The following is a 22,694-nucleotide window of genomic DNA, read 5'->3' on the forward strand; positions in this document are numbered from 1 at the left end:
AATCGAACTGTGATCGTGTGGTTTGCAGGCTTGAGCTCAATCCACTGAGCTACACCAGCCAGGGCTTATTATTCCTCTTTTGTGTGGCTTACTTTCAGCTTTGGTGAGAGACGTGCTGTGATCAACAGGTTTCTCTGCTAAGCAATTGGAGAACCACTGCTTTGGGCCGGAACGTCGGACCCATGTTTGCCGGGGGCCAGCTCAGCCTCGCGGTGGCCTTCAAGGGGCCAAATGTGATTTTAGGGCTGTATAAATGTAACTCCTCCTTAACTAGGGGCAAGGAGCTCGGCGCTGCTGCTGGGTAGAAACAGGGTGTCAGGCCGGATAAAACGAGGTGGAGGGCCGGATTGGGCCCACAGGCCTTGTGTTTGCCACCTGGGACCTAGCCCAACTCTCTACTATTTAGACACGGAAACCGAGGCACAGAGAGAGCAGAGACCCAGCGATTTTAGGGGCTCAAAAGCCCCCACAGAGCTTAGCTTAGGAGTCAGCGCTCTTGCCGACCCTCTCCGTCCCCTCCCTCTGTGGGAGTTTTGAGTTTTTATTTGTTTGTGGTTGTTTTTATTTTTCATGACCCGACAGCCATTCACCTTACTTCTAGTCAGGGGACCCTGACTTTCTTTGGGGAACCTCCTTGCCTCTCCTTCACGGCAGGTAATTAAGTTAAGGCTGACTCTACCTGCTGTTCCAAGGGTGGGGGCCCTTAGCTGGGACCAAGCCAATCAGAGCAGTCTAAATCCCTGGCTACCCCGATCAGCTCAGGGGTGGACACGTGACTCAAGTTGAGCCAATGGCTACTCAATAACTATTCAATATTAATTATTCAATAGTCATTGTTCAATAACTATTGTTCAAGAATAATAGTTATTCTTGAAACAACTGCAGATTAGTTAAGACTGGGCATCTATTTTAAAGAGACAAATTCTCTTTAGTTTTGCTGGTGGGATGTAAACTTGAATCCGTTGGAGGTCTTTTACCACCAGGAGAGGAGAGTTGGCCTGAGAACAGAGCTAATGCAGAATAAACAAACAAACGATGGAGCTGAAGCTGAGCAATTTATGACACCATGGAAGCACCTGAATTCTTCTGTACCAGCTGTCTTTTCAATGACAAGAGCCACTTAATTCCCCTTTAGGGCTTTAGCCACCTTGAGCCATTTTCTTTTCTTTTCAAAACGATATAAAAATTTTATTTTTAGAGAGAGGGGAAGGGAGGAAGAAAGAGAGGGAGAGAAACATCGATGTGAGAGAGGAACATTGATTGTTGGCCTCCTCCATGTGCCCCAACCGGGGAACTGAACCTGCAACCCAGGCATGTGCCCTGACCGGGAATCGAACAGGTGACCTTTCACTTTGCAGGACGACACCCAACCAACTGAGCCACACAGGTCAGGGTACCTGGAGCCATTTTCTATCGCTCAAAAGCAAGTGTGTCCTAATCCACTCCCTCCTCCAGAACCTGCTCACCTGGTTCTTTTTGATGTGCTGCTGGACAGCCTGCAAACCACTGCCCCTCTCTGTCTGCAGGGCCAGTGGCAGCCGCTCCTGGACCCACACCTGGGGAGGATACAGGGAGCAGGTCAGGGAATGCATCCCAGGATCGCTGCATCCCCACCAAACCCTAAGCCATCTGCACAGTATCCAAGTCCCTTCATTGCCTAAGAGCCTGCTCACATCTTCGGCCTCCCCTCTGAACATGCTCCATCTTGCTCTCTGCACTAGAGCCAGGCTCTTGCTTACCTCTGGCCTTTGCACAGGCAGGTTTTGCTTCCTGGAATTCCTTTCCCACTCCCTCAGCAAGCTCCTGTGTACTCTCTTCTCACATCTCAGCTCAGACACTCCTTTCTCCAAGAAACCTGCCCTGACTTCGGATCTTGACCAGTTGTCCCCTGACCACCACCCCCCCCCCCCTGCCGCCGGGGTCCCACAGCTCCCTAACTTCCCTCATCACAGTCCTAACCACTTTGGCTTGTCACTATCTGCGGACAAGTCTGTTTTCCCCTTTGGATTCTGAGCCCTCCTCCGGGCAGGAGTGATGTCTGCCTTGGTCACCCCTGTGACTCCAGCATCATCCAAGCACATGGCCAGGAGCAGAATCATCAAATGAATACGAAAATGAGTGAGTGAATGAATGAGCAAATCAGAACGCGATTGAATGAGGAAAGAATGGAGGAGTGATAAGTGAATAAGTGAGTAACAAGGAAATGAATGAGTGAAGGAAAAAAAGAATGAGCCAATGAATAATGAATGATTGAAAGTGAGTTGACCAATGTGAAACAGTGAATGAATAATTGCATGAGTAAATGAAGAAGTGAAGGACCGAGTCTCTCAGATCTCTTAGCCAGCTCCACCCTTGAACCCGCCAAGGTCCCACGGCACCCCCCCCAGCTCCTAGTCTCCATCCCCTCCGCTGCCTAGCCTGCCTCTGGCCTCACTTCCCGCCCAGTTCCCCTGGTCCCGCCCCAGCCCACGGCTCCGGGCCTCACCAGCTCGTCGTCAAGGTCGTGCGCCACCTGGTGCAGCTCCTTGGAAGCGAGCAGCAGGCGGCGGCGCTCCTGCAACGGCTCGAGCAGGCGCACCAGGCGCTCGCCCACAGCGTTCTGCCGCTCGCCGACCAGCTCCTTGCTCGCGGGCTCCAGCGGCAGCGCCGCCGTCTGCGCCTGCAACTCTCCCACCTCGCGGTACCACTCTTCCACCTGTGACTCCATCGACTGTGGAAAGAGGGGCAGGGTCAGTGGGCCTCATCTTTCCTCGCAGTCCTACTGTGGTTCTCCAGTACCTTCATGGTGGCAGCAAACCCCTCACCGCGGCCTACCATTTCACTCTCCCCTGTACAATTACCTCCAGGAGCGCTGCCCTCCTTTCTGATCCCTGCAACTCCCTCAGCTAGTTCCTGCCTCAGGGTCTTTGCATTTGCTGTTCCCTCAAGCTAAGCATGTGCTTCCGTGTCAATTAGATCTCAGCTCACATAATACTTTCTTAAAGGAGGCATGCTTGACCCCTTGTACTAAAGCGGTCCGTTGATTTTTTTACTTCTCAGAAAAACCTTTCATGGTTGGTGGTACCTCTGCTGGACAGAGGAGGAATCTGAGGCCGAGAGAAGTTAGGTAATTTGTCCAAAGGGCCAACCTTTCCAAACAGCAAAAATAAACTCAGAGCGCTAGTGATCTCAACGGTGGATGCGATACAGGCACAAAGTGCAAAAGCAGATGCAAATGCACAGGGGAATTTGTATGTTTTACAGATGCCATTTCCAATCTCCAAGGAAAAGGCGGGTTATTCAGCAAATGGTCATGGGCCAACTGGCTAACCAATTCAGCTGGATCTCTTCCTCACTGTTTATGCTGAGAACAATTCCAGATGGATTAAATGGAATAAGTAAGTCCATAAGGTACCAGAAGAAAACCTGGGTAAGTGCTTTTATAATCCTGAGATGGAGAAAATCTTTCCAAGCAGAAAAACCATAAAGGGAAAGATTTACAAATTTGGCCACGTAAAATACTTTCACATTAACCAAAGTTTCTAGATGTAGTTAAAGGCAAATGGCAATCTGGAAAAATATTTACTGCCTATTAGATCAAGGAATTAGTTTCTTTAACAATCACAGAATGTCATTAACAAGGGAAGACTGCCCAAACAAGCATCATATGTGCACAGGCAACACACAGAAGGAAAAACTAGCCTATTAAAAGGTGCCCAGTTTCACTAACAAGCAGGAAAATACAAATTAAATGAGGTAACCTTTCCCTGGCTGTTGGGACTCAATTGGTTGGAGTGTTGTCCCGTAACCAAGAGGTTGCGGGTTTGATTCCCGGTCGCGGCACATGCCTAGGTTGCAGGTTTGATCCCTGGCTGGGGCACTTATTGGAGGCAACCAAATGCTGCTTCCCTCTCACATCAATCTTTTTCTCTCTCTCTTTTCCTTTCTCTCTAAAAGCAATGAAAAAATTTCCTCAGGTGAGGATTAAAAAATAAATCAACCGGGTATCCTTTTCTATTTATCAGATTGGCAAAAACATAGGAGATCAATAATATCTAGTGTTGGCGAAGGTACAGGGAGATGGACACACTCAGCCACTCTTGGCAGTGGTGTAAATGAGCAGAGCCTTTTTGGAAGGGATTTTGGCCGGTCCCGTCGCAATGCTTTGACCCAGCACTCGCATCTCCACTTCTGGGAATATCTGTGGAGCAATAGTGGCGCACGTACACAGAGACGTTTTTCCAAAGATGTTCATCATAGCAGAGATGCCTGTGTGAGGACCTCATAGTCGCGGGATTTACAATGGGAAAACCTTGAAAACAACCTCAGTGCCCATTAGGAGCAAAATGGCTAAACCAATCCCTAACAGTATTGAAAACAGCCAAGACTGACTGTCAAGAAGAAAACCAATTTTGAGCATACATATTAATATATATTTATAGTGGATTGCACGTGCATAAAACTTCCCTGGAATAAACAAGAAATTAATAACAGATGGTACCTATTCGGGGCAAGGGAACAGAGTGAATAGGGACAGATATGAAGGAGAGGCTTCTCACACAGGATTTTTAGGTGGTTTTTGAGGTCTGATGCATGAAACCGATTTATTCAAAAATGTAAATTAGACGTGAAAAACAAATAAAAACATTAAAAATCCACATAGGTGTATTTGTAAATGTGTAGAAAGAAATCTAGAAGGGTGTGCACCAAGGGACAACTGAGGTTGTCCTTGGGGTGTGGGGCTGGGGACCGGACTGAAGGGAGGCCTCGTTTTTTTTTACCGAAGGCTTCTCGGTGAGTAAGATCTTTTACTCAAAGAATGTATTTACGCAGTACTCAGTGTGATTCTAAACAGATGCAGGGGAAGCTAGAAAAGAAAACAAAATAACAATGAAGTTAAGTGGTAACAGATTAGGGCAAAAGACTGCAAGCCAGCACTCAAAACCGAAAACCAAGTCAAGACTTCTGTGCGAGGCCCTTTGGTGTAGCGTTGTTGGTTTACCCACCCGGCATCCATCCCATCCACTCCGGCGCTTCAGCTCCCTCTCTCAAGGCCTGAGCTTCTTGAGCAACTAATAACACCTAAAGGGCCGGGGGGGGGGGGGGGGGGGGGGACCNGGGGGCGCACATGACCCAAGCTTGGCCAACCAGGACACTAAAGTCGCCCAGGCCACAGAGATTGTTGGGTCAGGGATGGTCATGTGACCTAAGCTGGGTCAATGAAAATGCTTCTGGCTACCGGAGGAGCTTAGGAAATCCAGCGGTCCAGGAATGGCCACGAGAATTCAGGCCTGCCCAGGAGAACACTGAATCACTGTGGCTACGAGGATTGGGTGAAAGGTGACACACAACCTAAAATCAGCCAATGAAAACTCTTCCCACTTTGGCTGGAGGAGTGTGGAAAGGGAGGCTCTCTTTCCCACGAGGTGCCTGAGCTGACAGAAGGCAGACCCGGGGAACTGGGAGCCATCTTGCCAGCGCAAGGGAGCAGGCTCCCAGCACGGACGGAGGCCACGCAAAGGAACGCGGGGTACAGAAACGGAAACGGGTTCCTGAGGACGGCCGTAATTTGCGTGACTGCTCCAGCCATGCTGGAAGCTGCATGCCCCCTGGATCTTTGAACTCCCTGAGCCAACAATGGCCCTTTTTAGCTTCAGCCAACCTGGGGTTAAACCCTGTGAACTTCACCCTAAGGAGTCTCAGCTAATACAGCTCCTATTCTGGAGGGGCCACAAAAATGGGCAAAGGTCAAACTACAAGTCAAAACTCGTCAAGATGGAAATTTTTTAAAAGGCCCCATCATAAGCTACAGAAATCACAACAAAATGAAATAGTCACCACAAACCTATTTTTACTAAGAAAATGAAAATGCCTTAGAATTTAGGAAACTCTTAAATAAATATAAGCTGAAATGTTAAGGTTATAAGTTCCAGTCCCCATTAGACGAAAACCCCTCCACAAAGTGAGTGGCCATTCAACCGGAGACGGAATAATTCCAGACGCGGACACCTCCCTGCTTCCCCAAGAACGCCGTGGATTTCGACCACCCGTTCAATGTATGTCCTTTCCTGCAAACATGGGTGAAGCATGCAGAAGCACACTGGTCATTAAACACACAAGATGTTCGGCCCTGGCTGGCGTAACTCAGTGGATTGAGCGCGGGCCGGCGAACCAGACGATCGCGGTTCGATTCCCAGTCAGGGCACACGCCTGGGTTGCAAACCGGTTCCTTGCAGGCTAACTACCAGCAGGGGATGCACAAAAGGCAACCATACATTGATGTTTCTCTCCCTCTCTCCTTCCCCTCTATAAATAAATAAAATCTTTAAAAAAAAACACACACAAGATGTTCGGCCTCCTTTCGTGTTGAGGAAAATGCAAATCAAAATGACGACAAGACGGTATCTGTCCCTTCCCAGGTGAACAGAGGTGAGAGAGCTTGGCAGTGCCCAGCAACGGGGACCACGGGAAGATGGGTGCTTTCGGTCACGTGGCAGCTGTTTCCACGGCAGTGAGGAAGGAGGATATTTGGCAATCGCTACCTTCCATGCGTATTCATTTTGTCCCACTTTGAGGGCCATTTTCTACAGAAACACACGTGGGTTCAGCTACGTAGAAGACAGAGATGTCTGTCGCAGCGCTATTTATACAAGCCGATTAAACATCCCAAAGATCTCTCCAGAGAAGGCTGGTTAAAGACAGACCGGCCAACCAGCCCATGGAGTACCACACCACAGTTTAAAAGGACAGGGTACAGCCACAGATTTTGCGACAGGAAAGGATGCCGAGGGTGTTTTGTCAAGTAAAAAGGCACATTTCAGTGTGTGTGTGTGTGTGTGTGCGCGCGCGCGCGCATGCACAGAATATTTCTAGGAAGATACAGAAGAAACCGTGGAGAGGGTTACACCCCTGGAAGGTGGTGCTGTGTGTGTGGAGGGGAAGCGAGACTTTTTCCTGTTTCCTTTTTTCCCCTTCTCTGTGAAGTTCTTACGATAACAGCAAAGATAGGGAGCGCGCCCCATGCTTGCTCCATGGCAGGCACCGCCCTGAGAACTTGACAAGAATAACTCGTCTAATCCTCACAACAGCGTCTGAGGTCGGCCAGGAAGCGGGCGTCTGTTCTGCGCACGGCCGGATCCCAGCGCCTGGCTGCGGGCCTGCACGGGGCAGGTCTCCGCAAATCTGTGTTGGTTTTGTCGGACTAGCTCCCTGCTGTTCTGCTTCCCTTAGCTGGGCAGTAGTAAAGGCTAACATTTAAAAAATTACACTAGCCTCAAACATTAAAGTCAGCCACGAAGTCCCGATGCGTCCCACAGCATCGACGGCTTACAAAATCATTGCTGGGTGAAAGCCAGACACAAATGACCACGTATTTATGAGTCCACTTATATGAAATGTCCAAAATAGACACAGGTGTAGGGACACAGGTGTAGGGACAGCAAGTACATGGGTAGACACAGCTGAAGGTGCAGGGTTTCTTTGGAGACGATTAGAACACCCTGGAATCGGACAGTGACGAGAGCTGCTCAGCTGTGTAAACACACTAAAAACTGTTGAGTCGTTCACTTCAAAAGGGTCTATTTTATGGTATGGAATTAAATGTCAATTTTTAAAAGGAAAAATTTGTTAAACATTAAAGTTTAGAAAGAAGAGGAAAAGAAAACCCAGAAGAGCCTACTTCCAAAAACCGCCTCAGGTGCCGGCCAGCTCCGACATCAGACCAACCCGATTCCTACTGGGACCCACCTGGCTGCCTTCCTATGCACCAGAGAGGGAAACTGAGGCTCACGGCGGGTCAGTCCCTGGTCCGGAGTAAAAACCGTCAGAGCCAAAATTTGAGCCCAGGACCATGTGACCACAAAATCCTAGTGGCTCTCAGTCATTCTGATTCTTTGTAACTGGGACATTGGGGCTCACAAAGGTGGGGGTCACTTGCTCTGGGTCACACGGTAGTGGGAGGGACTGTGGTGCTCCCGAATCTGGCCTCCTCCCCGGGGGCCATGCTGAGCTAGATGAAGAAATTCGGCACAAAAATTGAAAAAAGGGGAGGAGGACCAGAGAAAGAGACTTGCTTAGTGTGGGGGTGGTGACGAGTCCCCAGGGACTCAGCTCAACCTGCAAAGCCTCCAGTGAGTTCATTTTCCCCTGGCTGGTCCTTCTCAGAGACCCTGCCCCCCACCTCCCCGAGCAGAAGCCTAGGCTGAGTCAGACCAGCTGGCCAGGCCCCTGAGGACTGGGAAAGTGGGGGCTTGGGAGTCCACCATCTGGCCCCTCAGTCAGAAGGACATTTGGGCAGGAGGTGCTGAGAGGACTCTGCGTGCGTCACATGGACCAGACCTGGGAGGTGGGGGGGTCCCAGGAAGCCGGGTGCAGTGGCTGGGCTAGGGACATGGGGAGGACAAGAGGTGAGCACAGGGATAAGAGAGATCAAGGGGGGAGGCTGAGATAGAAGAGACAGAAACCAAAAAAAAAACAGACACAGAAGAACTGGGGGAGCAGGACTGAGCGGCAGAGGGGAGACAGACCACTCGCACATCCACCCCGCACCAGCGGGAAGCAGTACCTCCCCTCACTCAGCCTGGCCCCACAGCCAGCCTGGGGGTGGGGCAGCCGGGGTGTGTGCCAGCTGAACCACCCCCTGCTTCCTGCATGTGCCCAGTGTCTGGGCTCTTCAGAGTGCCCCAGGGGACAGTAGGCCTTGGGAGGCCTCTCCCGAGGCCCAGCTGGGCTCCATCTGCATCAGTAGCCACTGAGTTACTCCCTGCCTCAGGCTGAGGCTCCCTCTGCTGGGGAAAAGCCCGGGACCCTCTGCTGGGGCCTGCCGCCATCGCTCATGGCTCTGTGACCTGGAGTGCCAGTCCCCCACACCGCATTCCCTTAAACAATGGAGATCCCCACGTTATGGTCCCCAGGGCTTGGCGGGACTACAGTCCCCCATGGGTAGGGAAGAGGGGGCTCTGTCTGCACTCTGGCTACAGCAGGAGGCACCAAATCCTCCCTCTGAAATCTGAATGGCCAAAGAGAGACAAGGATGCCCAAGCTCACAGATTCCCTGAAAAAGATGCAAATGCAAACACCACAGTGAGATATGCTTCCAGTCTACGAAAACAGAACAAATCTAAAAAGTCTGTGCCCTGGCTGGTGTGGCTTAGTGGACTGAGGGCCGGCCTGTGAACCAGAAGGTCACTGGTTCGATTCCCAGTCAGGGCACATTCCCTGGAGGCACGTGAGAGGCAACCACACACTGATGTTTCTCTCCCTCTCTTTCTCCCTCCCTTCCCCTCTTCCTAAAAATAAATAATCTTTAAAAAAAAAAGAAAGAAACAAATAAAAAGTCTGACACCACCAGACACTGGCAGGTTGGAAGGAAGCAGAAATTCCTAATTAGCATCAGGACTTCAGCAAGGAATTTGGGAAGATCAAGTGAAGTGAAGACAGTTTTAACTTTGGGCACTATATTAATGTTTCATATCCTTACCTCCCAAAATACATTTTAAACAAGCTATATGGATGGGGGAAATGCCAACATGGTACACAAACAGACACAAAGGAAACCATTCTTCCACATAAGTAACATGACCACAGTGAAGGTGAAGAAATAGGTAACACAAATAACTTCTGAACACAGTATAGTGGTATCTATCTCCTCTAGCTGAAGACAATCAAAATTGAAAAAAACATGCAAACAAATGTCGAATCCTAGATTTGGCGGGTCGGCAATTTTGAAGCCCCTGTATGCGTTACATCTTGTAATCTTCGCATTGTCCACCCGAGGCTATGAATGGCCACAGGTGGCTGGCTGTGTGAACTCGGGCAAGCCACGGACAGCCCCTCCCTGATGAGGCCTTGGGGAGAAAGGGGTAGCCACGCCTGGCATAGAGTGTGCCTCGGTGGTTCTCAAAGGGTTGTCTGGGGGCCCCTGGGGGTCCCTGGATCCTCCCAACAGGTCTGCGAGGTTACAACTCTTTTTATAAAAATATCAGGGTTTGCCCTGACTGGGTGGCTCAGTTGGTTGGAGCGTCATCCTGTGCATCAGAAAAATGCAGGTTTGATCCCTAGTCAAGGGGCACACCTGGGTTGCTGGTTCGATCCCCAGTTGGCGCATGCATAGGAGCCAACCAAATGATGTTTCTCTCTCATGTCAATGTTCCTCCCTCCCTCTCTCTCTCTCTCCCTAAAACCAGTGAATGTATCCTCAGGTGACAATTAAAAACACACAAAAGCCTAATTTGCCTTCCGCAAGCTCATTCTCTCCCAAGCGGACAGCGGGTTCTGCAGGGACTGCATGACCCGTGCGTCTACAGCAGAACGAATACAGAAGCACGGGTGAGAATCCGGCGCTTCCATTATTCCAGACACAAAATTGCTGCTCTGAAACGAATCAGTAATTTACACATTTCTTTTAATTTTTAACATAGGATATACCAAATAGGTATACTCCACACAGATGAAAGCTCTCTGGGGACCTTGGCGTCCTGTGAGAGGTAGAGAGGTCCAGGAGACCGAGGCGTTTGAGACCCAGTGGCACATACACAGCTATGGCACCACTGGAATTGCATTCAGATGTTTGCCCCCGTGTTCCTTTGCCTGCCTCCCCCACCAGCATCTGAGTCCCACGGGGGCAGTGATTTTTGTCAGTTTCGCCCACAGCTCTATCCCAGCACCTAGAAAAGTGCCTAGCACACAGTAGGTACTCAATAAAGATTTGCTGCATAGATAAGAGGAATACATGCTAATTAGTATCGTTATGCTTTGAGTCAACTTTTTTTCCCTAAAAAAAGTTGGCAGACCCTATGCCAAGCACTTGCTGGGCCAGCAAGTTCGCCTCCTAGAGCCTCGGTTTCGGTCAGGCATTGTTCCTTGCACGCAAAGGCAGGAGCGGGAGCACCTTGGGAGGTAAGATGCTACAGCTACATTTGCACCTCCCACCACTTACGCCTCGTGGTCGGATCCTGAGCATCACCAGCTGCTCTCTAAGAGCCTCTCTTCGGCCCTGTGTCTGTTCCTTAAGGGCCTCTCGTTTTGTAAGGGAGACACTGGCTGGCTGTGTGTCCCTGGGCCAGGGGCCCACTGGTAAGGTGGGGGATGGATAATAGTCATGCCAATCTCTCAGGGCTGGTGGGAGGGGTCGGTGAGGGCGGGCACGGAGACTGGCAGAGAGAGCACTACGTGCATGTCATTACTATTCTGTGCAAAGCCATTGTCCTCCCTCTGGGCCTGGGTTTTCTCTATCCAGGAAGCCAGTGTCAGGGTCCCGTGAAACCCCCAGTGTCCTAGTTATTCACTCGCTGCCTCTGGGCTCTGAATCCTGCTCTCCCCTTTGTACTATCCACCTAGGGGCGGTGGCTGCTTCCAACACTTACTACTAACAGGACTGACACAGTATCCCCTTTCTGTTTCCAGGCCTTTCAAAGGGTTTGGGATACACGCCCCCTGGGTGAAACGCCTTTAGCAAAGTCTGAACCTAACTCGAGCCCCACTGCGGCACAGAAAGCCCCCATCTAGGCCAGCCAGGCCATACCTGCAGCTTCTTGAGCTGGCTGTTGACGGTGGCCAGGTCCCCGCCGGGGTCCACGTCTTGCAGCTGGCTTTCCATGTGAAGGAGCTTCTTGTCCAGCTCAGCGAAGCTCTGCACCAGCTGGTCGGCCTTGCTGGCCTCAAAGAGCTGCCGGGCCTTGGCCTGGGTGGTGCTCTCCAGCTCGGCCCAGCACTGCCGGATCTCACCCAGCTTCTTCCGCACTGAGGCTGCCAGCTCCGGCTTCTCCTGCATCAGCTGCTGGCCCTCCTGCCCCGGAGAGTGTGAGTCAGGAAGTGAGGGGAGGGACAGAAACATATGGGGGCAACGGGACAGAGGGCGAGGTGTGGGGAGAGAGAGCGGCGAGGAGTTGGAGACAGACAGAGACAGAATCATGAGCGGTGGACGCGGACATAGGTACGGAGAGGGAAGGAACCAAGAAGTGGGGAGAGAGACAGGGAAAGGGGACAGACAGGTAGGCAGGGAGACAGACAGAGTGTAGGAGGGAGACAGAGAGACACAGTGACGTGGGAAGGAGACGTGGAGAGACAGCGCGTCACAGAGTGATGGCAGACACAGAGACATCCACACAAGTTCAGAAACATGGGAAGAGAACCACAAAAAAGACACGGGGCAGAGAGAGAGAGAGAGACAGGAGAGGAGGGGAGAGAATGAACTGCCATTAAAGTCGATGGGAGTGGCTTTGCCATGTGCCACCATCTGTTGGGTGTCTGTGACCATTTAAGTGTTAAGGCCCACCTGGGTGTCTCCATTTGAGTCAGAAGAGTGGGGGTATCCAGGGCTGCAGGTCTAGGGGTTCAGCCAGAGTAGGGGGCAGTTTTGGGGGTTGTGACTTGGAGCAAAAAATCTACCTGGGTCCCTCCAGGACTGAAGTCAAACTCCAATATATGTTGGCCTAGAGCGTATTAAAAATAACAACGCCAGGGCCATCACAGCTCCGAGGGGCTGGGCCTTGGGTTAAGTACTGTGTGTGCAGAAGAGCCCAGGGAAATAGCTACATTCGTTATTGCCTTAATTTTAAAGCGGTGTCAACTGAGGCTCAAAGAGGTTAACACCATTCCCCAAGGTCCCCCGCACAGCTGGCCACAGGCTGACACAGTCAGGACCCGAGGTCGTAGCCACGCAAAACGGGCGGGCTTCTCGGGGCTGCCCCAGCCTGTCTGCTTAATGTTCCACCTTAGATGCTCCAAATGGTGTGGAAGAGGGCAGCCTGTGGGGGGAGGTTACAGGAAGGGGCGGAATATGTGTTTAACAGCTAGGTATGGGCACCATTCAGAAGAGAAGCTGGCCGTTTTACAAATGGGCAATGGAGGCTCAGAGGTTACATGGACTGCACAAGGCTACGTGGCCAGACACAGACATGGAAATGAGCTGCACCAGTTCTGAGGCGTGACAGCCTCAGGCTGGCAGTGAGAGGTGGGCTCTCTGGAGGCCTCCGGCACCGGGAGAGGCCTTCTGCTTCCTCACCCTTTCGATCTTCTCCAGCCACTCTTTATTCTGAGCCAGCTCGGCCATGAACGCCTGGTGCCGGAGCCATCTCTTACGCAGCTTGTGGCCGTCTTCCCGTGTGCCATCTCGCGCCATCAGCATCTTCTCATGGATCCAGCCATCCAGCTGTGCAGGACAGGAAGAGGGGCTCAGCTGGCTCCCCCAACCCGGCACAGTCCCACCCCCGGCCTCTCCAGGGTGTTCCAGGTTCAGAGCCAGGGCTGCAAGGTTTGGGGCGGGGGGAGGAAGGGATGGAAAACCTGTGCAACTGAGGCCTTTCTGCGGGGGGGGGGGGCAGCAGGGGGGAGCTCAAAGTCCTTCCTAGGGAGTGGAGGATGGATGGACAGGTCCCCAGAATGCCCCAAAAGCAACACTTAGAGCCTTCGATTCAGTCTCAGCCACCTCCAATAAGGACCGATGCAAGATCCCCCGCTCACTCCCCAGGGTATCAAGTGAAGCCCCCATACCTAGCCCCTGCCCTCAATATGGGCAGTGAACCTCTAAACAATTCTCCAACTGGTGCCAAGTCTGGAACTCCCCAAACCAGCCCTCCAATCTGGGGTAGACCCATTCCCCACAACCCAGATCTGGCCTCCCTAATGAGCCCACAGGACTCCCCAAATTTAGCTAGAGGGTCCAGCTCAAGATCACAGTTCCCCCAAACCATGATCAGTTCTAGTCCCCTACCAAAGCCAACCCCCCAAATGCAAGCCACAGGCCTGCCTTCTAGCTCCCCAAATGAACATACCCCAAAAGTTAGGCCCGGACTTCTCCTCAGCCAGCTCCCTCCCAAACTAAAGCCAGTTCTAGTCCCCCCCCCCATTCAGCAACAAAATGCAGGTGCTGAGTGGGCCCCTCTCACTACCCTGGTCATGACTAGTCACAGAGCTTTCTGGGTTCCCCAAGTAAGACTTGTTCCCCAAGCCTCAACCTCTCCACTCAGGAGAGGCACCTGAGACAGTTGCTCCTCCCCTTCCCTCCCCACCCCCCAGTCACAAGATCAACCTCCTCCCTCCTGGAAAAAAAAAAAAAACATGGAGTCTAGCTCAGCGTCCCGGGAGGCAAATGCAGTCATAGCCAAGGACAAATCCCCAGCTGGCCAAACCCCACGCTGTGTCCCCCATCATGTGCTCCCCAGGGATCCAGGATAGCTTCACGCACACGCACACACACATTCTCCAGGGCCAAGTCACATACTGAAACCCCCGACTCAATTCACAGGTTCCCACACACGGGAAAGAGTTTGCCAATGGCAACCAAAGCTCTCGGCGAAGGCAAAGACTTTAAAAATAGATGATACTCCGTCATCAAGGTAAAGCCCCCCAAAAGTGATTGACCCCCCCCCGCCAAGGACAAAGTCAGAGTCCCCAACAACCAGGGGAAAGCCCTCCAAATCAGAGCTTCTCAAAGGTAGAGAAGTCGAAGACCCTCATGACTCAAGGCAGACCCCCGCAAAAGTGATTCGCCCAATCATCTAAGGCTAATACAGATCCCATAAGAACCAAGGAAGAAACCCCCCAAAACGCTGAAAGTCTTCCAATTCCAGGTCTAATCTCCCACTCCCCATTACTCAAAGGAGAGCCCCTTAGAGAGGTTAAGACTTTCTTAACCCCCAGGACAAATACCCACTACCCCAGGAGTAGCCTTAAAAGTCCCCCTTTTTCCGTCCCTTGGGACCCGGTCCCTCAGTCCCGCCCTCAGCAGCACCGCGGACAGCTCCTGGCGTCCCTGCAATTCCGCAGGACTAGGGTCCTGGCGTCCCGCCGACCCGCCCCTGAGCCCCTCCCTCCCTCAGCCGAGGGCGAGCGCGCTCCCAAGCCCCCTCCCCCGCCCGCCTCCGCGGGAGCGCGCGTCAGCCCCCTCCCCCCACCTTGGGCGCCCCCGAGACCTGAAGTGGCGGCAGCGTTGGCGGGGCGTCCCTGCGGCGGGAGAGCGGGCGGGCCCTCGCCACTCCACTGCAACGGCGGCGGCAGCGGTGGCGACAGCTGAGGCTCCGGCGGGCGCGCGCCTCCGCCCCCGCGCCGTGGCACCGCGCCGGCCCGCGCGCGCCCCCTGCCTGCCTCCTTGCCAGGCCCCAGTTGGGGCGTGGGGGGTGGGGGTTCTGCGCCATCTCAGACGATTGCTACTTAGTCCAGAACAATCTCACGACCAGAGGGGGAAGGGGCTCCTGGACCAAGTCCAATGGCGGGAGCGGTGGGCGGGGTGGGTGGAGGGCATCTGTAGCCTGGGCTACCTACCTATGTGAAGTTGGGGAGTATGGGGTTGGGATGTACTCCTGAACCATTTCTAATGGGAAGAGGCTCAGCCTCCTGGATACCTCAGCCACAGGGGCAGGGGGTATGGGATCGGGGGAGGGGGCTGGGACATAAATCTCCAGTGGGAAAAATGGGGACAGGGACTTCCAGGATCCATTTCTAGTCCCACACCCATCTCTAATAGGCTTCAGATATGTGGGGCTTTGCGGGTATGGCAGCCCCTGTCCTTTCAAATGTGAACCAAAGTTTCTCATGGGGAGTTAAACCATCTTTAATGGGGGGATCGGGGCCTACTTCCTGAGCCATGCTTGGTCGGGGGAAACGTAGGTACTGGATTATCATGCGGTGAGTGGGGTAGATTGGTGAGGCCGGACCCATCTCTGTGGGGGTTAGGGGTCTTCCTGGGCCGTCTCTAATGGGCTATTTCTTATGTGGCTAGAATCCAGAACAGTTTCTACGGAATGGAGGGGAAGGAGGGGGAAGAAGCGTGACTCCTGAACCTTCTGAAATGGGTAAGGGATCTGATTTGGGGCGATCCTTACAGGTGTACACATCATCTCTAAAGGGGCAGAGCTTGATTCCTGGACACTTTCAAAGGGGCGAAGGCTTGCTTCTCTGGACCATCTGTGACCGAAGTTGCGCTCTGGGCCACTAGTCCTTACACCCCTCAGCCCCTCTCCCGTCTCCCGCTCCTCTTCCCAGCAGGGCGCTTCTTGCAAATCACCAGAGGAAAGGAGACCGGCGCGCGTCCCCGCGGGACCTGTAGGCGCGGTCGCGCGCCGTTGCCAGGGGCGACCGGAACCCCTCCCTTCGTCCCCGGAGCCCGCGTAGGCGGGGGTGGGAGGGACGTGCAGAGCGTGCGCACTGGGGCCGGGCTAAGCACGCCTCCTGGCGGCGTGGAGTGAACATCGCTCCGCGACCCACTTAGAGGGGTGTCCCCACCCCCACTGCCCCTCTGCCCTGGAGCACTTCCCTCCCTAGGAAAGAAGTCGGTGTGCCAAGCACAGCTGGAGTTCCTACCTCGTGACAGTCTCGGAGGAAGTGCTGCAACTCAAGTTGGTCGTGTAGCTTCTCCATCCACTGCTGGGCCCGAAGTTGGTTTTCTTGGCTCCTGGGGATGGGGAGATAGGGGCTGGGGAAAGCCTGAGTGGGGATGCTGGCAGTAGTTCTGTGAGGGAGGGCATCGGGCTTGGCAGGGCTGGAAACCTAGTGCACGTGTAAGAGCGAGAAGGGGAGGGCAAGGTGGGAATAGAGGGAGAGGCAACGAAACGCCAGGGACGGAGGGGGAGAGGTGCACAGACAGAGACGCACATCTGGGAAGGAAGATACAGACCGAGAGATGCCCAGAGAGAGAGAACTGAAATCTTAGAGATGCCTAGAGGGAGGTATAGACTGAGAGAGAGAGAGACTGAGATTATGAAGGCCGAGAGAGAGCGAGAGCGAGAGAGAGAGAGAGAGAGAGAGAGACAGACACACACAGACACAAGGCCAGAGACAAAGATATAAGCAGAGACCTCAAGAGGAAGTGGTTGACAGAGACCTAGAGAGAGACAGACAAAGAGAACAAGACATAGGGAGGGAGAAAATAGGGAAAGAGAAGGAAAGAAATGAAGCAGGAGTAGGGCCAGAGACAGAAAGAGAGAGCGGTAGGGGGCAGAGAGAGGAGGCAGAGGGAGAGGAACTGGGGAAGTGACAGAAAGAGTCAGGGCAGGGACAGCCCAGAGAGGGTCAGGCAGAGAAGGGGCCTGATGCCAGTAAAAGACACAGCCAGCTAGACAGAAGGGTGCAGCGGAGTTGGAAAGAGGGAAGGGAGCAGGGTGTGGGGAGAAAAGGGGCTGGAGCTGCAGTGAGGGTGGGCCTGTGTGCCAGCAAGGAGGGGCAGGCCCTTGGCCTGAGTGACCCCACAGCACAGGGCAAAGTGCCCGAGAGGTCTGGTGATGCCTTGAAGAAGCCACTGGCAGCTCCCTCTGCATGAAATTCTCGTCTCCCAAACATCTCCTCAAATGTCACCTTCTCCATGAGACCCTCCCTGACCACTCCTAACACTTTCTGGCTTTTTTTTCCCCCTTCTTTAAGTTTCTTCTTCGCACTTAACAGGAACACGATGTACACATATATGCTATTCGTTTGTCTTGTCTGTCTCCCCCATGAGGGTATCACTCCGTGGGGGCAGGAATTCTGGTCTGTTCTCTTCACAGCTGTGTCCCCAACGCCTAGAAAAAGAGCCTGGCACACATACATATTTGTACTCGATACATAGTTGTTGAATGAATGATTTAATGAATGCAAAAAAGACGCAAAGCAGAGAAATGACAGAAACAAAAGTAAAGTGTTTGAGAAAGAGAGACAGAGACAGGGAGACAGAAGAAAGCAGATGCAGGCAGAGAAATGGGGAGAGAGGGAGGAGGAAGGGGACACAGCAATACACAGAGAGATGGAGGGTGGAGGCCAAGAGACGGGAGCGGGTAAGGGAAAGTTACAGAGCGAGCCAGGGCACCACTGGAAGGAGAAACAGGAAACGCCAGAGACAGACAAGCAAAGGACTGACTCTCTCTTGCCTGGACTCACTCAGCTCAGAAGCCCGGAGATAGGAAATGCCTCTGAAAGTGAACTGAAATCAATCCCTCCCCGTCTTCACCAGCCAACTTGTCAAGCATTGGTCCTCAGGATGACAAAAATCTCCAGGAGGGTGAAAAAAGGGGCCGGGTTCAAACCCCTGCCCCGCTATTTCCTGGCTGTGGCCCTGGGCAAGTCAATGACCCTCTCTGAGCGTCTGGTGCAAAATGCAGATAAGAAAAGCACCTGGCAGGCAGGCTGGCCAAGGTCCGTAGAGACACTATGTGACTTGCCCTGAATCTCACAGGTTGAGTGGTGGAGCTGGGACTAGGATCTGGGTTTATCTCACTCCAAGGCTCCTCTGCATGGAGTGGGCAGCGAACCTCCCCACCTCCCCCACCCCATCCAGCCCTCCCACCCCACCATGAATGGATGTTTGACGACTTCCACCAGGTGGGAAAACCATCCCTAGAAAAGTAAGTGACTGGGGTGGGTTGGGGCGAGTGCAGGACTTGGATTCGTCTCAATTTCTGCTGTTTTCCCAGGCTCAGCCAGCACAAGCCCGGGGCAGATGCACCCTTTAGGCTCCCAAGGCCCCTGTGTTCCCCACCCCTGCCCTAATCACTCTGGGCCACCCTTGTCAGACAGCATGCAAGCTCTGTGAGGACAGGAATCATGCCCTGTCCTGGTCACCACCCTGCCCCACACAGGGCCTGGAACAGAGTACAGACTCTACCTGTCTAACTGGCTGGAGAATAAATGAACAAACAATGGAATTAAAGGGGCAACTAATGACTGAAAAGGAACGAAGAAGTGAATCAGAGAAGGACCAGTCCTCCAGGCTCCCCCTCGTTCTGCAGAGCTTGGCACCCAGCCAGCACTCAAGAAACATAGAACAAAGGAAGGAAGGGTCCAGGCCTGGAGCTGAGGACACTAGATCATGAGTTTGCAGCCTCAGGACCAGAACCCCCACAAAAGTTTCCTTTAGCAAACTCCAGCCTTGGAAAAGGAGGCTGAAGCCTTGGGGCTGTGGATGGTGGTTAAGTAAGTAACCAGGTGTGCTTTCCATCGAGAGATGGAAGACACAAGGAGGCGTGCTGGGCTCTCTTCCAGCCTGGATCAGGGCAGAGAGGGGAAAGCCAGGGTCACCAGGAGGGGCAGAAACAGCCAGAGGGACAAAGAAGTGGGTCTGGAGGAAACCATATAAAGGACTCTACTCTATAAAGGAGGGCTGCCCTGGCTGCTGTAGCTCAGTGGATTGAGCGTGGGCTTGCGAACCAAATGATCACGGTTCAATTCCCAGTCAGGGCACATACCTGGGTTGCAGGCCAGTTCCCAGCAGGGGACCCACGAGAGGCAACCATACATTAATATTTCTCCCCTTCCCTTCCCCTCTAAAGATAAATAAGTTTTAAAAATCTTTAAAAAACCTTATAAAAATAAATAAAGGAGGGTTTTTGTTTTGTTCATGGTCTACAATAGTGCCTCGCACACAGTAGATGCTCAATAAATAGCTTTGCTTGATTAGTACAAGGACAGTCAAGAGGCAGGGTAGGAGGGACAGGCAGGTGGCGACACACAGACATAAACTCCGCATGCCACTTTATAGAGAACCGGGGTTGGGGCCTGGCAGGGGTGTTCACTCCCAATATTTGACAAACCACCATGGCAGGGGACACCGTCCCATCTGGAACCTTTGCCTGGCCATTGGCTGAGGGATCTGGGGTTGTCCCGGGATTCCCAGGGACGGGGCAGAACAGCAGCCGCAGATGCTAGGCATCCAGCAAGATGCGGTAACATTTTAACAACCAGTCCAGCTACCCCAGGCTGAGGGTGGGGCTCGGGAGAGAAACTTCATTGTGTGTCCTTCTGTATTTTGGGGGTTGACAACCACAAGTTACCTTTTCTCAAACTGTCCATTTACATCAAATCGAAAACATATGGAATTAAACAGAAACCAGAGACGGGCAGAGAAGCAGACATTGGGATGGAAAGGAGCGGAACCCTGGCCGCCTCACCCTCCCCTGTTCCCCTGGGGACCAAGGGACCTACTTCTTCAGCAGCCGGGTCACAGCCTCCTGGGCCTGCTCCCCGTAGACGTTGCCCTGCCTCAGCAGGCCCTCCGCAGCCTGCACAGCCACCTGCATCTTTTGCTGGTTCAGCTCCATTGTGGTGAGAAAATCCCTGTGCTGTTTCAACGCCTCCTCCACGGACTCCACTGTGCCTGGGAGCTCCGGACCCGACAGTGCCATCTCCTGGGAAGGGGGTGGGGTGGTGCACCGGTCAGACATCCGCCCCCACCCCCGACGCCAGGACCTGGGAGAGGTGGCCAGCCTGGTTTGCCACAGTCATTCTCTTCCCCTTTGTTTCTTGCATCAAACACACCAGGCATGGCCCCATCCCAGGGTCTTTGCTCATGCCGGTCCCTCCGCGTGGCAGTCTGTCCCTCCAGATATTCTCACGGCTGGGTCCTGCGCTTTCTGCTGGTCTCTGACCACCCTGCCAATATCGTCGCCCTCCACCCCAGCCATATCCCTCTATTATTTTTCACAGCGCATGCCTGACATAATACCACATACGCACCTGCTTATTTATGGCCTCCTCCCCCACGTACATGCACACACACGGAATGCCAGCCACATGAATGTGCAATTTTGCATTTTGTTTCCTTATTGTGCTCAGCCCCAGACAAATGCCTGGCACAAAGGAGGCACTCTGTAAATGTCTGGTTAACGGATAAAGACTGAACTGGGCCCTAACTGGTGTCGCTCGGCAGGTAGAGCATCATCCCGCAAACCTAAAGGTCAGGGCACGTGCCTGGGTTGCAGCCAGGACCCTGCTGGGTGGTCGACTGATGTTTCTCTCACACTGATGTTCCCCCCTCCCCCTCTCTCTAAAGATAAGTAAATAAAAATATTTTAAAACAAAACAAAACAAAAAAGACTGCACTGGGCGCTGTGTGTCCTCGAGGACATTCTTTCCCTCTCTGGGCTTAGTTTTCTAACTGGTGAAATGGGCGGGTCAGAGAGGATTACTCGAGGCGACCTAAGCCCCTATGTTTAGTAGCCTTGTGATTCCAGGAGCTCCCTGTCTGCCCCCCCCCCCCAGATAACCCTCCAATGGAGTCAGCTTTCTCTAGATAATCAGCACTGGCGGTCACCCTTTCTCAAGTGACCCCCAACACTTGGTACCTACTCTTAGGCAATCTGAAAACTGGGTGCTCTATCTTGCGCAGACCACAAACTTGGTTACCAAGCCAGAACGACGTCCAAACCGGGCCAGCTGTTCCCAGAGAACCACACCTGATCCCTCAAGCCACAGTTACCCTCTCTGGGGACTCTGCAAACCGCCAGTTCCAATAAGGAGATCATCTGCTAATTTAGGGACCCACAAGCTCATAAGCCACACTTACTGATCCCAATAACCTCTCAGCCTTCCATAATCTTTATCCTCTGTTAGGATAAAGATTACCCACCCCAAGATTTTCTTTGGACCCCATTAACCACCATCAATCAACCTCACACTCTACCTTCCAGGTAATTCGCAAGCCCAGGAAGTCACTCTGGTGAACAGCCAAAGGCATTACTCAGTAGGATGGTGCCCAAACTGTCAGTCACTTCAGCTAAGAAACCACACCTCCAGCCCTGGCTGGTGTAGCTCAGTGAATTGAGCGCGGGCCTGTGAACCACATGATTGTGGTTCGATTCCCAGTCAGGGCACATGCCTGGGTTGCAGGCCAGTTCCCAGTAGGGGACACATGAGAGGCAACCATACATTGATATTTCTCTCCTTCTCTTCCTCTAAGATAAATAAAAAGAAACCACACCTCCCATCCTAATCCTCAGTTTTGTTACGTACATCGCCCGCGCAGGTTCACACTGGATGATCCTCAAATGCAGCTATCGCCCGGGATACCCTTCCCACTCCACCTCCGTTAAGCCCCAAACCCAGTGGTTCCATTCATTTCCCCGCCCCGGCGGTCCCGCACAACCTCGGACCCCCCCCCCCCTGCTCCCTCCCACCCCGCACCCGGGTGAACCCCCAAGCCGGCACCTGGTTGCGCAGCACAGCAAGGGCCTGGCGTAAGTCTCGCAGGAAGAGCTGGTAGACGTGCGCCTGGACCAGCGCCTCCCTGCGCGCCTCCCACAAGCCCAGCAGCTTGTGCCAGCCGAGTTCGAGGTGCGGCAGCCACTCGTCGAGCGCCAGCCCCGGACCCAGCTCTGCGCCGTCGGCTGCCAGCAGCGCCTCGCTGGCCGCCACGATGTGCGCATAGTCCTCCTCGCGCTGGTCCACTTCCTCCTTGAGCGCCGCGTGGCGCGCCAGCAAGGCGTCCGCTTCTTCCAGGCTGCCTGGCAGGGGTCCCTCGTCGCCGCCTGCCGCCTCCTGGGCACGCACCAGCCAGTCCAGGAAAGCGTCCAGGTCGTGCAGGAAGCGCTGCAGGCGCCCGGCCGCCGCCACAGCCTCACCACAGGCCTGAGCAGCGCTAGCCAGCGTGCCCCACTCGGCACCCAGTTCTTCCGCACCCTGGTGCAGCCGCCCAGCCTGCGCGGGGAAGCGCACGGCCAGGAGCGCTGCCTCCTCCAGGAGGGCCGCCTGGCGTGGCTCCAGCGCTTGCAGAGCCGCCTCCAGGCCACTAAGTCGCCATTGCAGGGCGCCTCCCGCGCGGGGCGCGCTCTCCACAGCCCTCCGCTTCTCGCGCACCTGGGCGCGCACCTCGGCGACCTCCAGAACGTGGTTCTCCACAAGCAGCACCGCGCTCACCTCTTCTTTACGCTGTTCCACCAGCTCCACGATGCGGTTCCACCTACCCAGGGGAAGAAGGGTGGCGTGAGGAGGACAGAGCCTCCTCCTGGGTGTGGAGGGCCCGCCCCCTCCCAGAG

General features: G+C 53.6%; 1 protein-coding gene across 3 annotated transcripts in view; it reads right to left on the bottom strand.

Annotated features, from left to right (window-relative positions):
• Window positions 1-22,694, bottom strand: part of SPTBN4 (spectrin beta, non-erythrocytic 4) — a 70,893-nt gene that overhangs the window by 15,175 nt on the left and 33,024 nt on the right. For 2 of the 3 annotated variants that reach the window (XM_037047447.1, XM_037047445.1), the window contains exons 15-21: window positions 21,868-22,618; window positions 19,867-20,069; window positions 16,279-16,369; window positions 12,983-13,129; window positions 11,501-11,764; window positions 2,486-2,710; window positions 1,467-1,556 (exon numbers count right to left, since the gene is read on the bottom strand). In XM_037047447.1, the coding sequence (XP_036903342.1) occupies window positions 1,467-1,556; window positions 2,486-2,710; window positions 11,501-11,764; window positions 12,983-13,129; window positions 16,279-16,369; window positions 19,867-20,069; window positions 21,868-22,618 (1,771 nt within the window). Of the gene's footprint in view, window positions 1-1,466; window positions 1,557-2,485; window positions 2,711-11,500; window positions 11,765-12,982; window positions 13,130-14,891; window positions 14,979-16,278; window positions 16,370-19,866; window positions 20,070-21,867; window positions 22,619-22,694 lie in introns of those variants that run through there. The other variant, XM_037047446.1, reaches the window with a different exon arrangement.

This window comes from Sturnira hondurensis, unplaced genomic scaffold, assembly GCF_014824575.4.
Source record: "Sturnira hondurensis isolate 20B ecotype Veracruz unplaced genomic scaffold, ASM1482457v3 Scaffold0005791, whole genome shotgun sequence".
NCBI classification, from domain to species: domain Eukaryota; kingdom Metazoa; phylum Chordata; class Mammalia; order Chiroptera; family Phyllostomidae; genus Sturnira; species Sturnira hondurensis.